General features: G+C 55.2%; 1 protein-coding gene and 1 long non-coding RNA gene across 3 annotated transcripts; both read right to left on the bottom strand.

Moving 5' to 3' along the window:
- Nucleotides 1-359: 359 nt before the first annotated feature.
- On the bottom strand, nucleotides 360-957 carry LOC112585078. The gene is made up of 2 exons (XR_003109428.2): nucleotides 731-957; nucleotides 360-640 (listed from the first exon to the last, which is right to left on the bottom strand). It is a non-coding gene; the product is annotated as an uncharacterized LOC112585078 (long non-coding RNA).
- Nucleotides 958-1,351: 394 nt separating this feature from the next.
- Nucleotides 1,352-4,310, bottom strand: TPRG1L (tumor protein p63 regulated 1 like). 2 transcript variants are annotated; one of them, XM_025285796.3, is made up of 5 exons: nucleotides 3,990-4,310; nucleotides 3,773-3,864; nucleotides 3,519-3,695; nucleotides 2,502-2,655; nucleotides 1,352-1,866 (listed from the first exon to the last, which is right to left on the bottom strand). In XM_025285796.3, the coding sequence occupies exons 1-5, from the start codon at nucleotides 4,197-4,199 to the stop codon at nucleotides 1,672-1,674; spliced, it is 828 nt and encodes a 275-aa protein (XP_025141581.1). In that variant the 5' UTR covers nucleotides 4,200-4,310; the 3' UTR covers nucleotides 1,352-1,671. The 2 variants fall into 2 exon arrangements, with proteins under 2 accessions (XP_025141581.1, XP_025141582.1); XM_025285797.3 differs by having other exon boundaries at nucleotides 4,128-4,310.
- Nucleotides 4,311-18,068: the final 13,758 nt, after the last annotated feature.

The raw sequence follows: 18,068 nt of genomic DNA, 5'->3' as shown, positions 1-18,068 counted from the left end.
GGCCTGTGTGTTACGTGGGCCTGTGCTGGAGCAGAATTGGAGGTCAGGGCTGTGGGTCCCAGGGCAGCCCAGTTAAGGTCAGGTCTCTGCAGGGAGTGTCTGCCTGGAATGATCCAGATGCTTCAGGCAGTCAGCCAGGGCTAAGGACACTGGAGGAATAAGAGTTCTTCACCCTGGGCAGAGGCTGGACGGTGGGCACCACCCCTGTGGCTGTGAAAGGAGTAGGCTGTGCAAATCCCTGCAGTGCCCATGGCCGGGGTCAAATCCAGTGCGGAGAACATCTTGGCTCTAAGATGCTCTCACCAAACAAGACCCTTTCTTGGCTGTTGCACCTACTTTAAAAAAGGAACAACACTCACTGGATTATAAATGTCTTTACTAGAAGACCAAAAGCAAAAGATCAAGACCCAGGCAGAGTTGTGGCCCCTGCATCAGGATCATCACATCCATGCCGACTAGAGCTCTGCCAGCCTGGGCAGTGAGGAGGAAGGAACTTGGGGCCCAGCAGTCAGACCACTGTGGATGGACGGGGGCGGTGACCGATGACTGCCCACAGACTGGGATCTGCACGGAGCAGCAGGAACTGAGGTGGGGCAGGCTGCTTCAGGAGACTAACATGGTTCCTTTCTGAAAGCGCTTCCTTAAAGGCAAATTAAGCAATTCCTTTTTAAAATATGCCATGACAGGACAAACCTAACAGAGATGTCAGCATCGTGTGCAAAGAACTTACCAATGTGACTTTCTCAAATGAGTTGTCTTAAAATAATTTTCTGGGAAGTTTTTGGGTGGGCCTGAGAAAGATGCCATCAGTATTATTCACACAATATAGATAAATTTTGGAGAAGGCAATGGCACCCCACTCTAGTACTCTTGCCTGGAAAATCCCATGGATGGAGGAGCCTGGAAGGCTGCAGTCCATGGGGTTGCTGAGGGTCGGACATGACTGAGCAACTTCACTTGCACTTTTCACTTTCCTGCATTGGAGAAGGAAATGGCAAACCATTCCAGTGTTCTTGCCTGGAGAATCCCAGGGACGGGGGAGCCTGGTGGGCTGGCGTCTGTCGGGTCGCACAGAGTCGGACATGACTGAAGCAACTTAGCAGCATAGATAAATTTTAGGAGAAGTGTGACTTTAGGTCAAGCACGCATTTCCACAACAGGAACAGTCCATTCAGGAGCTGACAAGGCAGGCCAACTTTTGCTGAGCTGGTGGTCTGCTGGCTTCTTCCATATTAGCTTTAAGAAGATGGATTAAATCTCAAAATGCAAAACTGGACACCAACTGTACACACACTTTCAACAACGGGCACTGGGTCCCAGGCACATCCCTGGATGGAGCGAACAACACAGCTAATCACGTGACATTTATTGTTAACATGCTCCAGGGCTTGCGGGGAGGGACCACGGGGAGCCGAATGGAGACACAGGGGACTTGAAGACTGAGATCCTGGCCAGGATGCTGACAGGTTCCCTCTGCTGTGTCTGGCGCTCACGTGACCGTCTGTCCAGTAGCCAGCTCCAGTATTCGGTCCACCTGATTGCACTCGTGGTGCCCAGGTCTCTGAAGGTAGGCGGCCTTGACCCTGCCGGCAGAAGTGGAGCTGGGCCAAGGTCTGTCACTCCCAGAGTCCTGCTGGCCGCCTCTCCTGGCAAGAGCCCCACGTGCAGGATCTAGAAGCCGATCTTGCCTCTGGTCATGGAGTAGCCCAGCTTGGCCTCGTTATTGATGAAGGACATAAGCCCCACGTAGGTCTCAATGAGGAGTGGACACTCCAGGACCAGCACTCCACCCTCCTGGCCTGGCAAAGGACTCTCCTTCTGGGCTTTCTTGACAGCTTGGATTAACAGAGCCTTGAAACCATCCAACTGCAAAGAGAGAAAACATGGAGTCTGAGCAGACGATCTGCACGAGGTCCCCCACCCCTGGACAAGAGGCCTTCCCAGCCACACCCAGCGGCCCATGGGCTCACCTCCTGGGTGTGTCTCTCACCTCTGGGCTCACCCATGACAGATGACAGCTAGTCCTCACAGACCTCCCTCTTCCGCTCGAAGGCGTTTTGCCACGGGGACCCACCTGGTCCTCCCCACCACCCACCAGGCAGGCAGCAAGCCAAGGCACGTGGCTGGAAGTGGGGGGCCTGTCCCCAGTCCCAGACCCCATGCCCATCACCCCCAGGCTTCCTCTCCTGCTGAGCGCACAGCTTGCCCAGCTCTAGCAGGGGCCAGGGTCGGCTGCCACACCCCGAAGCCCTTCTGGGCCCTTCTCCAAAATGACCACAGCCACCGGGGCCACGTCACAGCACCACACTGACCAGTCCCCACTTACCACACAGGGCTATCTAAACATAACTAGAGCTTTTAAAAATTGAAAAGTTTATTTTCTCAGTTTAGCCACCATTCAAGTGCTCAGCAGCCCCACGTGGCCACTGTACTGAAAAGTGCAGGCCTGGAAGGTGCCTGTCCCCGCTGGGCAGCGCTGCTGCTGCCGTCCGTGTCCTTACTTGGCACAGAGAGGCTGTCTTCTCGTCCACACCGGCCATCGGGTGTTCTATGAATGTGGTGTATGGCACGCTGGTGGACCACGGGTTCCATCTGCTGATGAAGGACGGGCGGCTCTGCTTGTCCCACTGGATGCGAATCCCAAAGCCTTCTCGCCTGCAGGGTCAGAAGACAGGGACCAGACTTCACAGGCAGGCCCGTGCCCCAGAGCACCTGCTTGGTGCTGGGTGTGGGAACAAAAAGCGGTCCCACCGGTGAAGATGAGACTGATTATGGCCATTTCACAACAGCCAAGGACCCGCGGGTCTGGACAGGAATGTCATGTCTAATAATGACAGCTTTTAGCACTTTAAGACACGACAAACTAGTACTCAGTTAGGCTAATTTCTACACGGTTAATAAAGTTTAACATGTAGTGCTCTAACTAAACAAATAATACTTTTCCAACTTCAAATCCTTTTTCCCAGAATATTTTATTGTTGTTTAGAATTTTGAACTTATCTTCCTGAATTTCCTACCCAAATCTCCACATCAAAACCCTAAAATTTACTGTTTAATTCAACTGAGTATACTCATGCCTAGGTGTCTCATATTTCAGAAAGCTCCCTAACTGATGAAGATCAGCTCTTGAAAGCTGGCCATTAAACATTTCCAAATTTAATCTTCAATAGTATCTGTAAACCAAAGCGATGTGCTACCTTTTTCTTTTAAAAATTAACCACAACAGGGTTTGACATGACAGCTGCCAATCCTTTCTTGGCAGGGATAAAGTGCTGAGTTCACTCGTGTCTGAAAAATACCTGTGTCGGGCCTATGCTAACCGTACCCTGAATTCATTTACCACCAGCCTAATAGCTGTCTCTTGTGCCAGAATGCCTTTTAATGCACCCTGCTGGGCAGAAGTCACCCGGGTCTATCCTAAACTCTACTGATATTAAAGCAAGACGTCCACGGGGGGCTGGTTTTGGAAGGGCTGTTGAGGAGGCCCTGGTGAGGGGCTCTATGTTGAAAAGACTTACTTGTTGAGCGATTTTGGGGGAAACTGGAATTCTCCGTAGGAGATGGTGTCCACCGCGTTTAAGGACACCCTGACCACCTGCTGGCACTGCAGGCTGATGAAGTCGTATTTGCAGATGAGGAGCGCCTGGTCGGTGATGAGCACCAGCCGCTCCTTTTCGTTGTTCCAGTGATCAACCCTACGGGCGGCAGCGGTCACCTCGGCGCTGCGGAGCGCACAAGTGCCCGGGCCCCTCCCCAGGGCGCGCCCCCTTACTCGGTCAGCAGCCACACCCCCTGGATGTCTCCGTCCTCCACGGGCCGGACCACTACGCGGATCTCCTCCACCGCCTGCTCGATGGTGCCGGGCTGCGCAGAGCGGGCGGAGCGGGGGCGGAGGTCGCCACAGGTCCCGCCCGCTCGCACGCCCGGCCCCGCCCCCGGCCCCACAGGCCCACGCCCTCTCCCGCCCCCGCCCCCACCTCCAGCCTCACCCGGAACACGAAATACTCCTTGACGCGGGCGCGGCGCGTGGGGTCGTGGACGCTGAGCGGCCACAGCGTCTGTCGCAGCGGCGTGCCCACCCCCGGACGCCCCCCGCCACCGCCGCCGCCGCCACTACCCGGCCCGACCTCCTCGCCGGCGGCCAGCAGCGCCGTGGGGCTCGTCCCCGCCGAGTCCACCGAGTCCCGCAGCTGCAGCATCACCGCGCCCGCAGCCGAGCGACCCCGGACCGGACCCGACGCGGCCGCAGTAGCAGCCGCCGCCTCCACTTCCACCTCCGCCGGACCCTCTGCCCCGCCCCAGGGCCCACCCCGCACCGCAGCACGCCGCGATTGGCTCCGCCTCGCCAGTCCCGCCTCAGTCTCGAGTCCCCTCCCGCCCGCTCCGGTCCTGACGATTGGCTCTTCCCTCAAGTTTCTTCCACGATTGGTCCTGCTCGCCGCCGTTCACAATCGCTCCCGCCCCCCACTGCGCCGGAAGCGCACGCCGCGCTCACGCTCACTTCCTGTTTACGCTACCGGGGAAGGGCGGGACCTAGGCCGGTTGCCAAGACGACGCGGAGGGCCGGCGGGGAGAGGGTAGTCAGGTGCTTACCGCACCCGGTCAACGCTTCTCTATTCATGTTCGGCTGAAGTGCAGCGGATCTCCGGGGAGGGACTCCTGTCCTTGCCTAGAGTGACCGGGCCCTGGATGCGCCCCCCGCTAGAGCTGATAACTTCTCTGGACTCGCCTTACGCCCTGGACGACCGCCCCCTGGATGCGGACCCCTGAAGGGGGAGACCGCTTCCCTGGTCACACCTCCTGCCCGGGGTGACTGCCGCCTGGACACCCCCCCGCCCGGGGTGACCATCCCCTGGATTAGCTCTGCCCCTCCCAGGGGTCCGCATTGCACAGCAGGAGAAGCGCGGGCTTCGGGGACTGGAGGAGAGGAGGCCGGCGGGGCAGAGCCCCTTCCTGAGCGCCTGCTCCTTTCTGACCGCGGGGTTCAGGGATGCAGCAGCGTGGACATGGCCCCCAGCTCTGTGTTAAATGCAGACATGCTCCCCGCGGCGTGGGAAGCAGAGCTCCGACCCTGCACCACGGAAGGGAACACGGTGGAGGCACCGGGCGTCATCACTCCATTGAGGGCCGAACCAGGGTTCATTGTGTCGCTCTGCGCTTGTCCTCCCGAGAGTTAGATGTGTTCTTGCCCTGAGTGAGCTTGCCTGCGGCTAGCGGCATCCTGGGCCTCCGCAGTCCCTGCCGGGGACCTCAGCTCCCTGGTCTTGGCGCCTACAGGCCCCAAGGCAACCTCATCTCCGTCCACCTTGTCCCGTTGTCTTAGAAACCCAAGGGCTGCAAGCCGCGAGAGTTTACAGCTGCTCCTAAATGTCAGCACCTGTGATCCTGACCTGGTTGGTCATTTTGTCCTTCCACTGCCTGTAGTCACAGCTCCAGCTACTCCCCCTACCCCAAAAGGCTTCTTGCCTCAGTCCTGCTGTGTCCATCCTCTGATATTGGGGTTTAGCGCCCCCTCCCAAGGAGGCACTGCCATTAACTACACTCACTGCTAGTTCTTTGCTGTGTCATACAGTCACCTACTGCGTGTGTGTCCTGTGTATAATTCACTTGTGTTTGTTAGGTCATCCTGTGTGTATGTATGTGTGTGTGTGCTCACGTGCACATGCGCATACCCTATTAGGAAATTTCAAGAAACCAGCTTTTGGCATATGACTGCGCTTTGGGGTTTATAACCCCCAAATTCACAATCCTTTGAATTTCACAAGAGCCGGGGGAGGTAACCCCTCTCTTGTACACGTGCTGCAGTTGGAGAAGCAGGTCTGGAGAATGCCGCTCAGGTGCCTGGGGCTGCATAGCTAGCATAGCTAGGCTGGTCAGTCATGGCCCTCCTGGCTCTGCAGACTCAGATGCGCTCCTGGGCTGTGAAGGATTCCAGGGTGGCTGGCCTTCCTTTCCAGGGTGTCTCTGGAGGTTAAGGGGGGTCACCGAGCTGTGCATACAGCAGGTCCTTGGCAGCCCCTCACCACTCCACCTGGACATAGTCATCCACAGAAACAGGAGGGATGAAAATATCACAGATGCTGAAATATTAACAGCTTTGGTACTTCACTTCCTGGGAAGACCAAGGGCTCAGAGAGGGCTGAGTGTACAGAGACAGGAAAGGGCTTCTAGCCCCACCAGCCTGCTGAGATGGTGCAGGGACAGCCACTGCTGCCCCTGGGGGACCAGGGGCCATGTCACACCCAATGGGAGGTAGCCGCTTTCTCTGGCACCCAGAGCCTCCAGCTGAGTCTGCTCTGCTGGTCCCTGCAGGGTGGGCCTGAATCAGGCCCCAGAGGGTCAGCCTGAGCGGTTGGGCTTAGGAGACCTGCCGGCCCCTCTCCTGAGTCCACTCAGTACAGGGGCTCAGCAATGGCAGCTGGGCGAGTGGCCTCATAGGGACTTGAATCCCGGCTGCCCTGCTTCTGTCCACTGAACTGGGACCCTCAAGCCCTGTCTGCCTCAGTCTCCATTTTTTTTTTACGGAGCGGAGATAATGACAGTTCCTGCTTCCTATGGCTGTTGGAAGAAGTCTGTGAGTAAGGACCTGGGACTCAGTGCCCCGCCAGACCTGGAGCCAGCTCAGTGTTAAGCATGTTCATGCTGTTCTCTGAGCTGCTACTCGGGGCCTCGTGTGCTGCAGATATCGTCTTTGCTCCGCCCACACATGCACGTCCCATTCAACCAAGGAGAAAACAGTCCCAGAGAGGCTGTCACTTTGCGAAGGTCACGCAGAGCCCTGGAGTGCAGGGCCTGTGTCCCCGCCCCCACCCCTGCCCCCCTCTGGTGGCCCGTGAGAACAGGCAGAGGAAACCCGTCCTCCACTGGATTCACTAGGAGTCCATGTGTGCTCACCCACCCTAGGACACGATGACCAGGGAGACACGATCGAGCACTGATGGCATGACTTTACAACGACCTTGATCAGGGTCAACTCAGCCGAGGAAGGAGGGATGAGAAGGAGCCATGGTTTAAAGGATGAGGCTGAAGGTGGGGAGGAGGAAGTAAGAGGGGACAGCAGTGATGCTGGCAGGCGGCAGCAGTGTGGGGATGGAAGAGGCCTGGTCATTTCTGTGGGACAGCCAGCCCCACAGGGCCCAGCCCGCTCATCCACACGTAGCTGTGGTGACCTTGAACTCAGTACTTAACCTTCCTGCCTCCCTTTCCTTGTCTGGAGAGCAGGAATAATGAAACCTGGCTCCCAGTTTGTCATGAGGCTCAAACGAGCTCACAGGTGCCGAGAAAGACACATGAACATCCCTGGCTCAGGTGCTTCGTGAGTGTCGGTGGAGTCAAGGACAGGACAGGGGCCGAAGAAACGGGACAAAGGCCAGTGTGAATGGACCCAGCTCTCGAGCAGGCTGGTGGGCAGAACCTAGAGCCCAGGGGTTTGGGTCTACCTAGAGCAGGAGGGCTCTGCCTGCTCAGGGATAGATGGAGAGAGCTCAGGGTGTACAAGTGGTGGGGTGTGGATGCAGTGGGGGAGCGGCATGGAGCGGTTCTGGGACATCTGCTTTCTTCAGTGGCGAGCAAGGAGTTGTTTCAGGTGGGTGTGGGGACCACCAGGCTGCCTGCCGGGAGTCCTCAGGCAGGTTCTCAGTGGAGCCTTCCACACAGCAGCTGGTGGGAGTGGGAGAAGCCAGTAGCTGGACTTGAGTTTGCTGGGCAGCTGTGGCCGAAGACAAGGGGAAAAGGGAGGACGAGCTCCTATAAGTGAGTATTCGCCAAGGCCAGTAAGGGGTCAGGGATGGCACCCCAGTTGTCAGCTGACAGGCTAAGCCGCCAAGATTTCAGGGATACTGTGGAAGACAGGTGACCCCCGGATCAGAGATGATGGACTGTTATCCACAGGGAAGCCACGTCCAGAGCATCAGCATGTTGCATGCGTCCCGAGTCCCAGCTGCCACGGGATGCTGCCATGGGGCCGTGTCACTGCAGAGAACTGGGGCCTGTGAGCAAGCCTGATCCTTGCCCCTCAGGGCTGCTCTGTGACCAGCGGCCCCAGGCAGGGTGGTCAGGGCCTGGCATTTGCTCCTGGCGCCCCCTGCAGGATGTGTAGGAGAGTTTCCCAGCAAGGTCAATGGTGGGGACCTTGAGTCTAGTTCTGGTCTGACGGAAGCATCAGCAGATCTAATAGGCACTGGTGACCGGGAGGAGGTCATTGAGAGAATGGGACCACTGTTGACTCTCAAGCTGGACCCAGGCAATCGGAGTGTTGACGAAAATAATCATTGAGCTATCTAATATAGGAACAGAAAAGAGCCAAACTGTAGCCCAGAAGACTGCCTGTCAGATCACTCAGAGGAACTGCTCCAGAGAAGCAGAATTTTCAGCACAGTTTTCTGTCTTGTCAGAACAGAGAACATCAAAGGAGTCAGGGAGACATTTCTTCAAGGTTTCAAAAAACAGACTGGCACGTACACGAGGCTTCAGTGTGGCCTTGGCAACTGGAAAGGGAGTCTTATTGTGGAGGGAGTAACCAGCATTGGTGTCCCACAAGGGGAGGTGTTTAATCTTCATTTTTAACATAGGTAGTCTTTACTTCTGGTCACTGTTTCCTTTAATAATTAAAGTGAAAGTGGAGTCGCTCAGTCGTGTCCGATTCTTTGCGACCCCATGGATTGTAGCCTACCAGGCTCCTCTGTCCATGGGATTTTCCAGGCAATAGTACTGGAGAGGATTGCCATTTCCTTCTCCAGGGGATCTTCCCAACCCAGGGATTGAACCCGGGTCTCCCACATTGTAGATAGACGCTTTACCGTCTGAGCCACCAGGGATTAAAGCAGACGGGAATTCCCTGGTGGCTCAGTGGTAAAGAACCCACCTGCCAATGCAGGGGAATCGGGTTTGATACCTGGTCCAGGAAGGCCCCATGTGCCGTGGAGCAACCAAGCCTGTGCTCTGGAGCCTGGGAACCGCAACTACTGAAGCCCGCACTCTTTAGAGCCTGCACTCTGCAACAAGAGAAGCCACTGCAATGAGAAGCCTGCACACCGCAGCTAGAGAGTAGCCCCCGCTCGTTGCAACTGGAGAAAAGCTGAGGTAGCAGGGAAGACCCAGCACAATCAAAAATAAAATTATAAGAAATAATTAAAGCAGACATATGACCTGCCACAAACAGGCTGTTCTAGTTGGCATCAGATTCAGGCTAGCTCCTGTATGAGCCAGAATGACTTCCCCAGACCTTGGCATGTGAGGATTTCCTTCATCAGGAAGCTCCTTGAACATCTGTCCTTAAGATATTCAGAAGCAGCCATAGGACAGTGAGGTGCCCGTGAGACCACAGTCACGTGACTGAGCCCCATGAAGGCCTCTGTGTGAACTTTTATGATCTGGCAGGTAGGTGTGGAGACCCACTGGACCTGCAGTGCCCAAGACAAGCCTCAGGAGCAAGTTCCCTGTTTGTCAACCTGCCCCCAGCCCATCTGGAGCGTCTGCCTCTTCCTTCGGGCTCTCGCTGCCCTGGCGTGTGGCTGGTTTTGAAAGCAGTGTGGAGGGATGGGGAACAGGGTCTGACGTCTGGACGCCAGAGGCTGCAGTGGGTGCTGGAGTTGGAAGTGCCACAGAGACAGCACTCTGCAGCGGAACAAGGACTGAGTCTTGGTCTTGGGACTGGGTGCCCAGTGATGGGTGAGCAGGGGCCAGGACCGGACAGAGGGTGGGCCCTGAGTTCCCAGGATGCTGGCAGGAGTAGGCATGACAGTGAAGATGCTGACCGGGTGTCTGAGCCTTTAGTGGATGTGGAGGGGGTGGGGCAGGTAACTTGAACATCTATAAACTCGAGAGATGGCTGGGTTGGTCACTGAGCATCCGTTGGACACCTGGCACCAACTGTTGTGCTGACCTCATGGGGCCATCATCCCAAAGTACCACAGACGGGGGTGTTTCAACAACAGTCTGAGGCCGGAAATCCAAGGTCAGGTGTCTGCAGGGCCATGATCCCCCTGAAACCTGTAGGGGAAACTCTCTGCTGCCCTTTCCAGCCCCTGGTGGCTGCCAGAGATCCTAAGCAGGTGGCCAGGTCACCCTGATACCCTCTCCTCCTCCTGATAACTCTCTCCCCTCTTCCATGTTGGACTCAGGCCCGCCCAGGTGACCTCATCTTAACCTGATGACACCTGCAAAGACCGCGAAACATGGCCACGGATACTGAAAGACTCCACCCCCAAACACGGCCACGGATACCGAGTGGCAGCGGTTAGGACTCGAGTGTGACTGGGGAGGTGACGCAGTTCTCCCTGTGAGAGGGGTGGGCACGTGCTAACAGCGAGGGAGCTCAGCTGGTGCTCAGCGCTGTCCACCTGCGCACAGTGGTCGTTGGGGGGAGGGAACTCCTGCCGGGTCTGGCTGTGGCTGCCCCTCCCGAGTTGCGTTCCCCTGGGTTTGCGCTGTCTCTCTCGGGACCATTGAAAGGCTGTTCCCGCTCCTACCAGCAGGTGGCAGGATCGCCCACACGGGGCTTTCGGAGCAGCGACCTGCGCCTGGGTGTCCGTTAGCAAATAGATGATGGTCATCTCTTCCCCAGGTGAGTGGAAGGCCGCCAAGTCTCAGCTGGAAGTGTGGATTCTCATCTTAACTCCAGATGTTGTGGCTTAGTGTTTGTTCGTTTGGTTTTTTACCAAATCCAAGGATCTCACCTTTGACGTCTGCTTCTGATGGAAAGGGAGGTCAGGAGCACGCCTGTGGGAACTGCAGGGGCAGGACCTCAGAGCTGCCAGGGTTCCAGGGGTTCTGGGGCTCTGCGTCAGAGGTTAAGTCAGAGCCCAGGGACTACTCTGTGGGCCACACTCACCTTCCAGAGACAGCTGCCCTCTGGGCGAGGCCTGTCTCTCCTGGGGAACCAGGCTGTGGACTCAGGGCTGGTCAGAGGCTGGACAGTGCTTGCTGGCTGCCCTGGCCGTGGAGACCCACCTGAGAGCTGCCGTGAGGTGCACTGGGGAGACTGCTCTTGATCTTTAGTAGATTTCTTTCAACAAACAAACACCCAGTCCAGCAGACAGGGTTGGGGGAAGCCCTGGCCTTGGGCAAGGAGGGGGCAGGCTTCCAAACATCCTGACTTTAAGGCATATGAGCAGGACATGGGGAGACAGGAAGACATGGACACAGTACTCCTGCAGTGTCTAAAGGCTGAGTCATCTTCATGGTAACTTTCATCACGTCCTGCACTCTGATGGAGAGGACTGGCTCCCTCTGCCCACACCCTGCTGCCCACCTCACCACGCCCAGGAGCCCCTAGTGCCCTGTGCACATCTGGCGGGAGCTGAGGTGTGAAGATGGAACCCAGGGAAGGTCTGGCCAATGGATGTGCTGCCCTTGGGCGAGTGGGTTCAGGAGGGTCACTGGGTGATACTGGGATAGGGTTGGGGGCCAGGAGGTCTTGGAAAGGTCATTGCCTGGGACTGGGGCATCTGCCCTGGTTCTGGTCATCATGGGAGTCAAGGGGTGACAGGAAGGGGGACACGTATTGACTGTTCCCGAGAAATGCCAGGGCTGTACCGTGGGGAGCGTGTCTCCCAGACTCGGTGTCAGGAGGAGCCTTTGCCTGCCCCAAGGACATGTGTTTCTGAGTAGGCGGGCAGGAAGGGCCCCCGGCATGCCCCATGCTCTGCCACCTCCTCTGTGGGCTCCCAGGGCAGGTGCTGGGCCTCCTTGTCACGGCTGTACGTGTGCCCTATAGCTGCTGTGAGAAACAACCACAATCTGGGTGTCAAAATGAAGGAAAGCTGCTCTCTCACAGTCCGGAGGCTGGAGCCTGAGAAGGAGAAGCGGCCAGGCTGGTCCCTCTGGAGGCTGCAGGGAGTGTCTTCTCTGTGCTCCTCTCCCAGCTTCTGGTGGTGGCTGCAGTCTCCTGCATCCCTGGGCTTGTGGGTGTGCCCCTCCCATCCTGCCTGCATGTGGCCACAATGCCGCCCCGATGTCTCCTTGTGTCTCAGGTCTCCTCCTTCTCTCTAAGTATCTTCTTTCTGCAAGCTTCCTTAAGGAACCTCAGATTGGACTTGTATTTATTTGTTATTTATTCATTTCTGGCTGTGCGGTATGTGGAATCTTGGTTCCCTGACCTGGGGTCAAACCTGTGCCCCGGACCACCAGGGAAGTTCCCTTTTTCTCTTACAAGGACACCTGTCGTTGGGCTGAGGGTAAGTCCAGGGCAGTTTCTTTCTGATATCCCTAACTTATATCTACAGAGACCCTTTTCCCATGTCTGGTCACATTTGCCGGTCCTGGGGGCCAGGGCTTAGAAAGATGACTTTTCAGGGGATACAGCTCAATCTGGCACTGGTGCATGAGTGGGTGGTTTTCTGCTCGCAAGGTTGGCAGGGGTCTGTAACCCCCTTCTTGATGCCCCTTCCCTCACCCCAGGTAAAGGGAGGGAAGGGTGAAGGGGGCGGGCCAAGCCTGTCTGTCCACTGAGCAGTAGTCAACTTGCTGTCCAGCCAATAGGCCATCAGATCAGTGGCCGAGCAGGAACCGGATTCCGGGCCAATACTCTGCCGTTGCTGGCCCACCACGTGGATGGAGGCAGAGAGAGGCACTGGGCCGCACCCAGGGCTGCACAGTAGAGGGGCCCCGACCCTGGCGTCTGCTCCAGAATCCTGGCCCACCCACCCTCTCCGGCCCCATCGCACAGCCTGACTGTGTTTGCGTGGGTGGCCTCTTTGGTGTCAGTCTCTCTTGGGGGTGAAAGAGGAGGTTTAGAACTGGACTCTGGAAGCAGAGCCTGAGAGCATCCATCTGGCTGGAGAGGCGTTTGGCGTAGGGTTTTGGATGCCCTGCTTAACTCGTCATCTGGTCCAGAGAGGGGTGATACTGGATTTGAGGTCCCCTCCCAGTGGGAAATGGTGGTCTTCCCCCTACACATACACACATACTATCGCAGGCGCCCAACCCCCTGTGGACACTGCTTATACCAGGCCCTCTCTTCTGGAACCTGAAAATGCCTTTGGCACTAAGTAATTTGCTTACTCTCCTGTTAAGGAGAGGCGTCTGTAAAAATTCAGACAGAATACTGGATTCTTCTCTTGGATTGCCAACAAGTCCAGCTCAGGGAGCCGCAGAGGCTGTGTTAGGCCATCTCTGCAGGACCCTGTCTTCCAATTTCCTGGGACTGGGTGCCACCGAGGAGGTGAGGGGCTGCAGCTCTGGGTGTGGGGGAGGGAGCAGGTGGCTGTGTGAGGGGCCAGCCAGGCTGGGAGCACGCCTCTTCCTCCGCCCCACCTTATTTCCCTTGGGCCAAAGGCTATTTTTATCATTTCCAGCAAAGAATGGGACCAAAACATCAACAAGCAGTGTCTTTTAAAAGTGCTCTTCATAAAAGGCTCACGTTCTGGGCCTGTGTCCCTGCAAACACTCAGGATCCTGACTACCAGCTTCCCGTCTGCACCTTGTAAACTGAGCTAGTGATCCCAGGCTGGAGTTGGGAGGTTTGGCTATAGTTGGTCTTGTGGCCTTGGAGATGGGAAATTGGACTGAGCAGAATTCCATCCCCCGAACCCCAGCTCCAGCACAAAAAGAGTAAAGCCTTAGCCTATGGAGGCCACATGGGTGAGGCGTGGGGACCGGAGGGCTTCAGTGGACTGGTGGGGAATGCACATCGCCTCCACTGTCAGAGTAAATCTGCCCCCCCACGCTTCTTGACTTTCTCTGAGTTGGATCACTATGAGGACGCCAGATCTTCTGGAATTAATGAGTATGTTTAACAAAATTCTAATGAAAAGTCCGAAGCAACTTTGAAAGTGCTGGATAAGGGACTCCAAAGTTTATTTGGAAGAAAGATGGGTGAAAATTCCCAGCATAATTTGCAGGTAAATAAGGGTGAAGCGGGCCCCTTCATGGATTTCACCCTTGTCATGGCGAAGCAGCTTGTGTGCCTCAGTGAGTCTCTGAGCCGTGCTGTGCAGGGCCGTCTGCAGGACGCGCTCACTGCAGGAGGGTATGGCAAACCACGCCAGTGCTCTTGCCGTGAGAACCCTGTGGACAGTGTGAAAAGGCACAAAGGTGTGACCCTGGAAGATGAACCTCCCACATTGGAAGGTGTCCAATATGCTGCTGGGGAGATTGGAGGATAATTACTAATAGCTCCAGGAAGAATGAAGCGGCTGGGCCAAAGCAGAAACGACGCTTAGCTGCGGATGTGTCTTGTGGTGAAAGTAAAGTCTGATGCTGTAGAGAACAATATTGCACAGGAACCTGGAATGTTAGGGCCATGAATCAAGGTAAATTGGAGTAGTCCAGCAGGAGATGGCAAGAGTGAACACCGACATCTTAGGAATCAGTGAACCAGAATGGACGGGAATGGGTGAATTTAATTCTGATGACCATTATATCTACTACTGTGGGCAAGAATCCTTTTGAAGAAATGGAGTAGCCCTCATAATCAACAAGAGAGTCTGAAATGCAGTACTTGAGTGTAATCTCAAAATGACAGAATGATCTCAGTTTGTTTCCAAGGCAAACCAAGACTGCCTCCAAGTCTATGCCCCAACCACTAATGCCAAAGAACCTGAAGTTGATTGGTTCTATGAAGGCCTACATGACCTTGTAGAACTAACACCAAAAAAAGATGTCCTTTTCATCATAGGGGACTGGAATCCAAAAGTAGGAAGTCAAGAGATACCTGGAATAACAGACATATTTGGCCTTGGAGTACAAATTGAAGCAGGGCAAAGTCTAACAGAGTTTTGTTAAGAGAACAGGCTGGTCAACAGAGGGTCAGCAAACACCTTCTTCTGACCACACAAGAGACCACTCTACACATGACCATCACCAATTGACCTCTAACGAAATTAAATTGATTGTATTCTTTGTAGCCGAAGATGGAGAAGCTCTATACAGTCAGCAAAAACAAGACCAGGAGCTGACTGTGGCTCAGATTATGAGCTCCTTATTGCACAAATCAGGCTTAAACTGAAAAAGTAGGGAAAATCATTAGACCATTCAGGTATGAGCTAAATCAAATCCCTTATGATTATACAGTGGAGGTGATAAATAGATTCAAAGGATTAGATTTTGTAGGTTGAGTGCCTGAAGAACTATGGTCAGAGGTTTGTACCATTGTACAGGAGGCAATGACTAAAACCATCCCCAAGAAAAAGAAATGCAAAAAGGCAAAGTGGTTGTCTGAGGAAGCCTTACAAATAGCTGAGAAAAAAAGGGATGTGAAAGACAAAGGAGAAAGGGAAAGATGTACTCAACTGAACGCAGAATTCCAGAAAATAACAAGGAGAGATAAGAAAGCCTTTTTGCATGCCAAGGTGACATACAGAAAGAAAACTGTATTCCTGATCTTCCCCAACTCAGTGCCTAGAGATAGGCACTGGGGAGATAGCAGGGCAGACTGTAGGCTTGGGGACACACACTCAGAAACCTACATTGTCTGGAAGCATCACCAACTACCCCAAGACTGAAACTACAGACCAGGAAAATGTTTGCAATGTCCCATAAACTGTCACTTTATCATGAAAATGGACAAAGATGGAAAATTCTTAGGGAATATTTATTGCATTCTAATTAGATGGATTACTAAAAAAGTTGTTTGAGTTAAGTCCATTTATAAAAGTGTACGAAACACATATGTGGGCTTCAGTGGTAAGGAATCTGCACACCAATGCAGGAAACACGACTTTGATCCCTGGGTCAGGAAGATACCCTGGAGAAGGAAATGGCAACCCACTCCAGGATTCTTGCCTGGGGAATCCCATGGACGGAGGAGCCTGGCGGGCTACAGCCCACGAGGCACAAGAGTTGAACATGACTTAGTAACTGAACAACAACAATGAACACATATGTACTATTTAATTCAGTTCCATTCTTTTCTTACAGAAGGGCCCATCTTATTTGTTTTAGGGCCCTTCACACTTGGGGACCCTCCCGTCAGCAGCCTCCATTTTAACCCACAGGACCCACCCACATTCTTTCCTCCCTCCTCTGAGGAGCTGGAGAAGGTTCTGAAAGGATGCAGCCCCCTCAGCCTATGTTGAGGGCGCTGGGATGGGGTCCCTCGAGGAGCTGGTGAACAGTTGAAGCTGCTCACTCACTCATTCAGTGCACACTTATCCAGCTGTTTCATGCCAAGTACAGCTCTGGAGGGGAGAGGGTGTCAGGTCTTTGAAGGTAGACAGCAGGTGGGCCACGAGGAAACTCTCTGGTGGAGGGACTCGAACCCCAGGCAGGGCCTCACATTCACTCGGGAACTCGAGGGCTCTCTTAGGGCAGGCTTGTAAGATACCAGGTGTCAGGGAGCCCAGAAGGAGCATGGGCCCTAGGGTGGACCAGTCCTGCCACTGGGATGCCAGTGGGGGGCCGGGGGTGAGGTTGAGCAGAGGGCACACAGGACCATGTCTGGGGCATCACCGAGCAGGGGTGCTGACCTGTGTTTGGGGTTTCAGAAGATGGTGAAATCACCCTGCTGTGGACTGAACTGTTTTTTCGTTCAGTCGCTCAATCATGTCCGACTCTTTCTGACCCCATGGACTGCAGCACGCCAGGCTTCCCTGTCCTTCACCATCTCCTGGAGCTTGCTCAAACTAATGTCCATCAAGTTGGTGATGCCATCCACCCATCTCATCCTTTTTCGTCCGCTTCTTCTCCTGCCCTCAATGTTTCCCGGCATCAGGGTCTTTTCAAATGAGTCTGCTCTTCCCATCAGGTGGCCAAAGTATTGGAGCTTCAGCCTCATCATCAGCCCTTCCAATGAATATTCAGGGTTGATTTCCTTTACCATTGATTGACCGGTTTGATCTCCTTGCAGTCCAAGGGACTCTCAAGAGTCTTCTCTAACACCACAGTTCAAAAGCATCAATTTTTCAGCGCTCATCCTTCTTTATGGTCCAGCTCTCACATCGATACATGACTACTGGAAAAACCATAGCTTTGACCACATGGACCTCTCTAGGCAAAGTAATGTCTCTGCTTATCCACAGGTTGAAGCCCTACTCCTCAATGTGAATGTATATGGAGCCTAGCCTTTAAGGAGGTGAAAGTGAAGGTCCCTCAGTTGTGTCCGACTCTTTGAGACTCCATTGACTATATAGTCCATGGAACTCTCCAGGCCAGAATATTAGAGTAGGTAGCCTTTCCCTTCAGGGGGTCTTCCCAACCCAGGGATGGAACCCAGGTCTTCCGCATTGCAGGAGGATTCTTTACGAGCTGAGCCACCAGGGAAGCCCAAGGAGGGTGACTATAGTTAAATGAGGTTATGGGGTGGGGCCCTGGTCCCAGGTGTCTGGCTTTGTCTAAGAAGCAGACACCAGAGCTGCTGTCTCTCTCACCCCTTTGCCCCCCAGGTGAGCTCACACCAGGAGGCAGTCTCTGCAGGTCAGGAAGAGGGCCTCCCCAGGAACCCAGAGAGTCAGCATCTTGATCTTGGGCGTCCAGTGTCCAGAAGGAGATAAATCACCGTCTGGTCGTGTTGACCCAGACACCTTGAGGGGCCGCTGGACTGGCCGGACTTCTCTCTACTCTCCGAGATCCAGTGGTTTTCTTAGCTGCACAGGTTTAGTGAAGGTCCCAGAGACAGCTCGCCCTGTCTAGTTCCAGGATCTGCAGTTTATTAGGGGCGACTTGGGGGTGCTGGCTGCTTCCGTTCTGACCTTAGTTTCCCCATTCGTGCAGCAGGGTGGCGGCGGGACTGGCCCGACAGAGATCCACTCCCCCAGGATAACGAGGGGCTGGGGCCCAGCGTCCTGGAGGACTGCCTTTCCAGGGGTGAGGGGCGAGATCTCTGCTGCTCCACCCCTTGGCCTCCCGAGTCGCACGGAACCTGGGACTTTCAGCCGGAGAGGAGGGGGAAGCGCGAGTGGGCAGCGGGGGGGGAGGGGGGGGTGGGGGCGAGGACCTAGGCGGGTTGTGGGCGGGGCTGTGGGCCGAGGAAGGCGGGGCTGGGGCGGAGCGTCTGGGCGGGGACGGGGTGTGGGCCGGGGTCCGCGCCCGGGGGTGTGCCGGGGGCGGGGCGAGGCCGGGGTAGGAGGGATCGGGTACGTCTGGGCGGTGGGCGGAGTCGGGGCTGGGGTCGGAGCAGGGGGCGTGGCGGA

Source organism: Bubalus bubalis, chromosome 5 (genome assembly GCF_019923935.1).
Source record: "Bubalus bubalis isolate 160015118507 breed Murrah chromosome 5, NDDB_SH_1, whole genome shotgun sequence".
NCBI lineage: Eukaryota > Metazoa > Chordata > Mammalia > Artiodactyla > Bovidae > Bubalus > Bubalus bubalis.
Note: the sequence above shows the minus strand (reverse complement) of the source record. Positions and strands in the feature narration are given on the sequence as shown.

Excerpts from the sequence above, each read along its gene's own strand:
- TPRG1L (XM_025285796.3), bottom strand. The coding sequence starts at position 4,199 with ATGCTGCAGCTGCGGGACTCGGTGGACTCGGCGGGGACGAGCCCCACG. Across the intron at positions 3,696-3,772 it reads GGGGTGTGGCTGCTGACCGA|GGTTGATCACTGGAACAACG; the intron begins GTAAGGGGGCGC and ends TGCCGCCCGTAG. Across the intron at positions 2,656-3,518 it reads CCCCCAAAATCGCTCAACAA|GCGAGAAGGCTTTGGGATTC; the intron begins GTAAGTCTTTTC and ends CTGACCCTGCAG.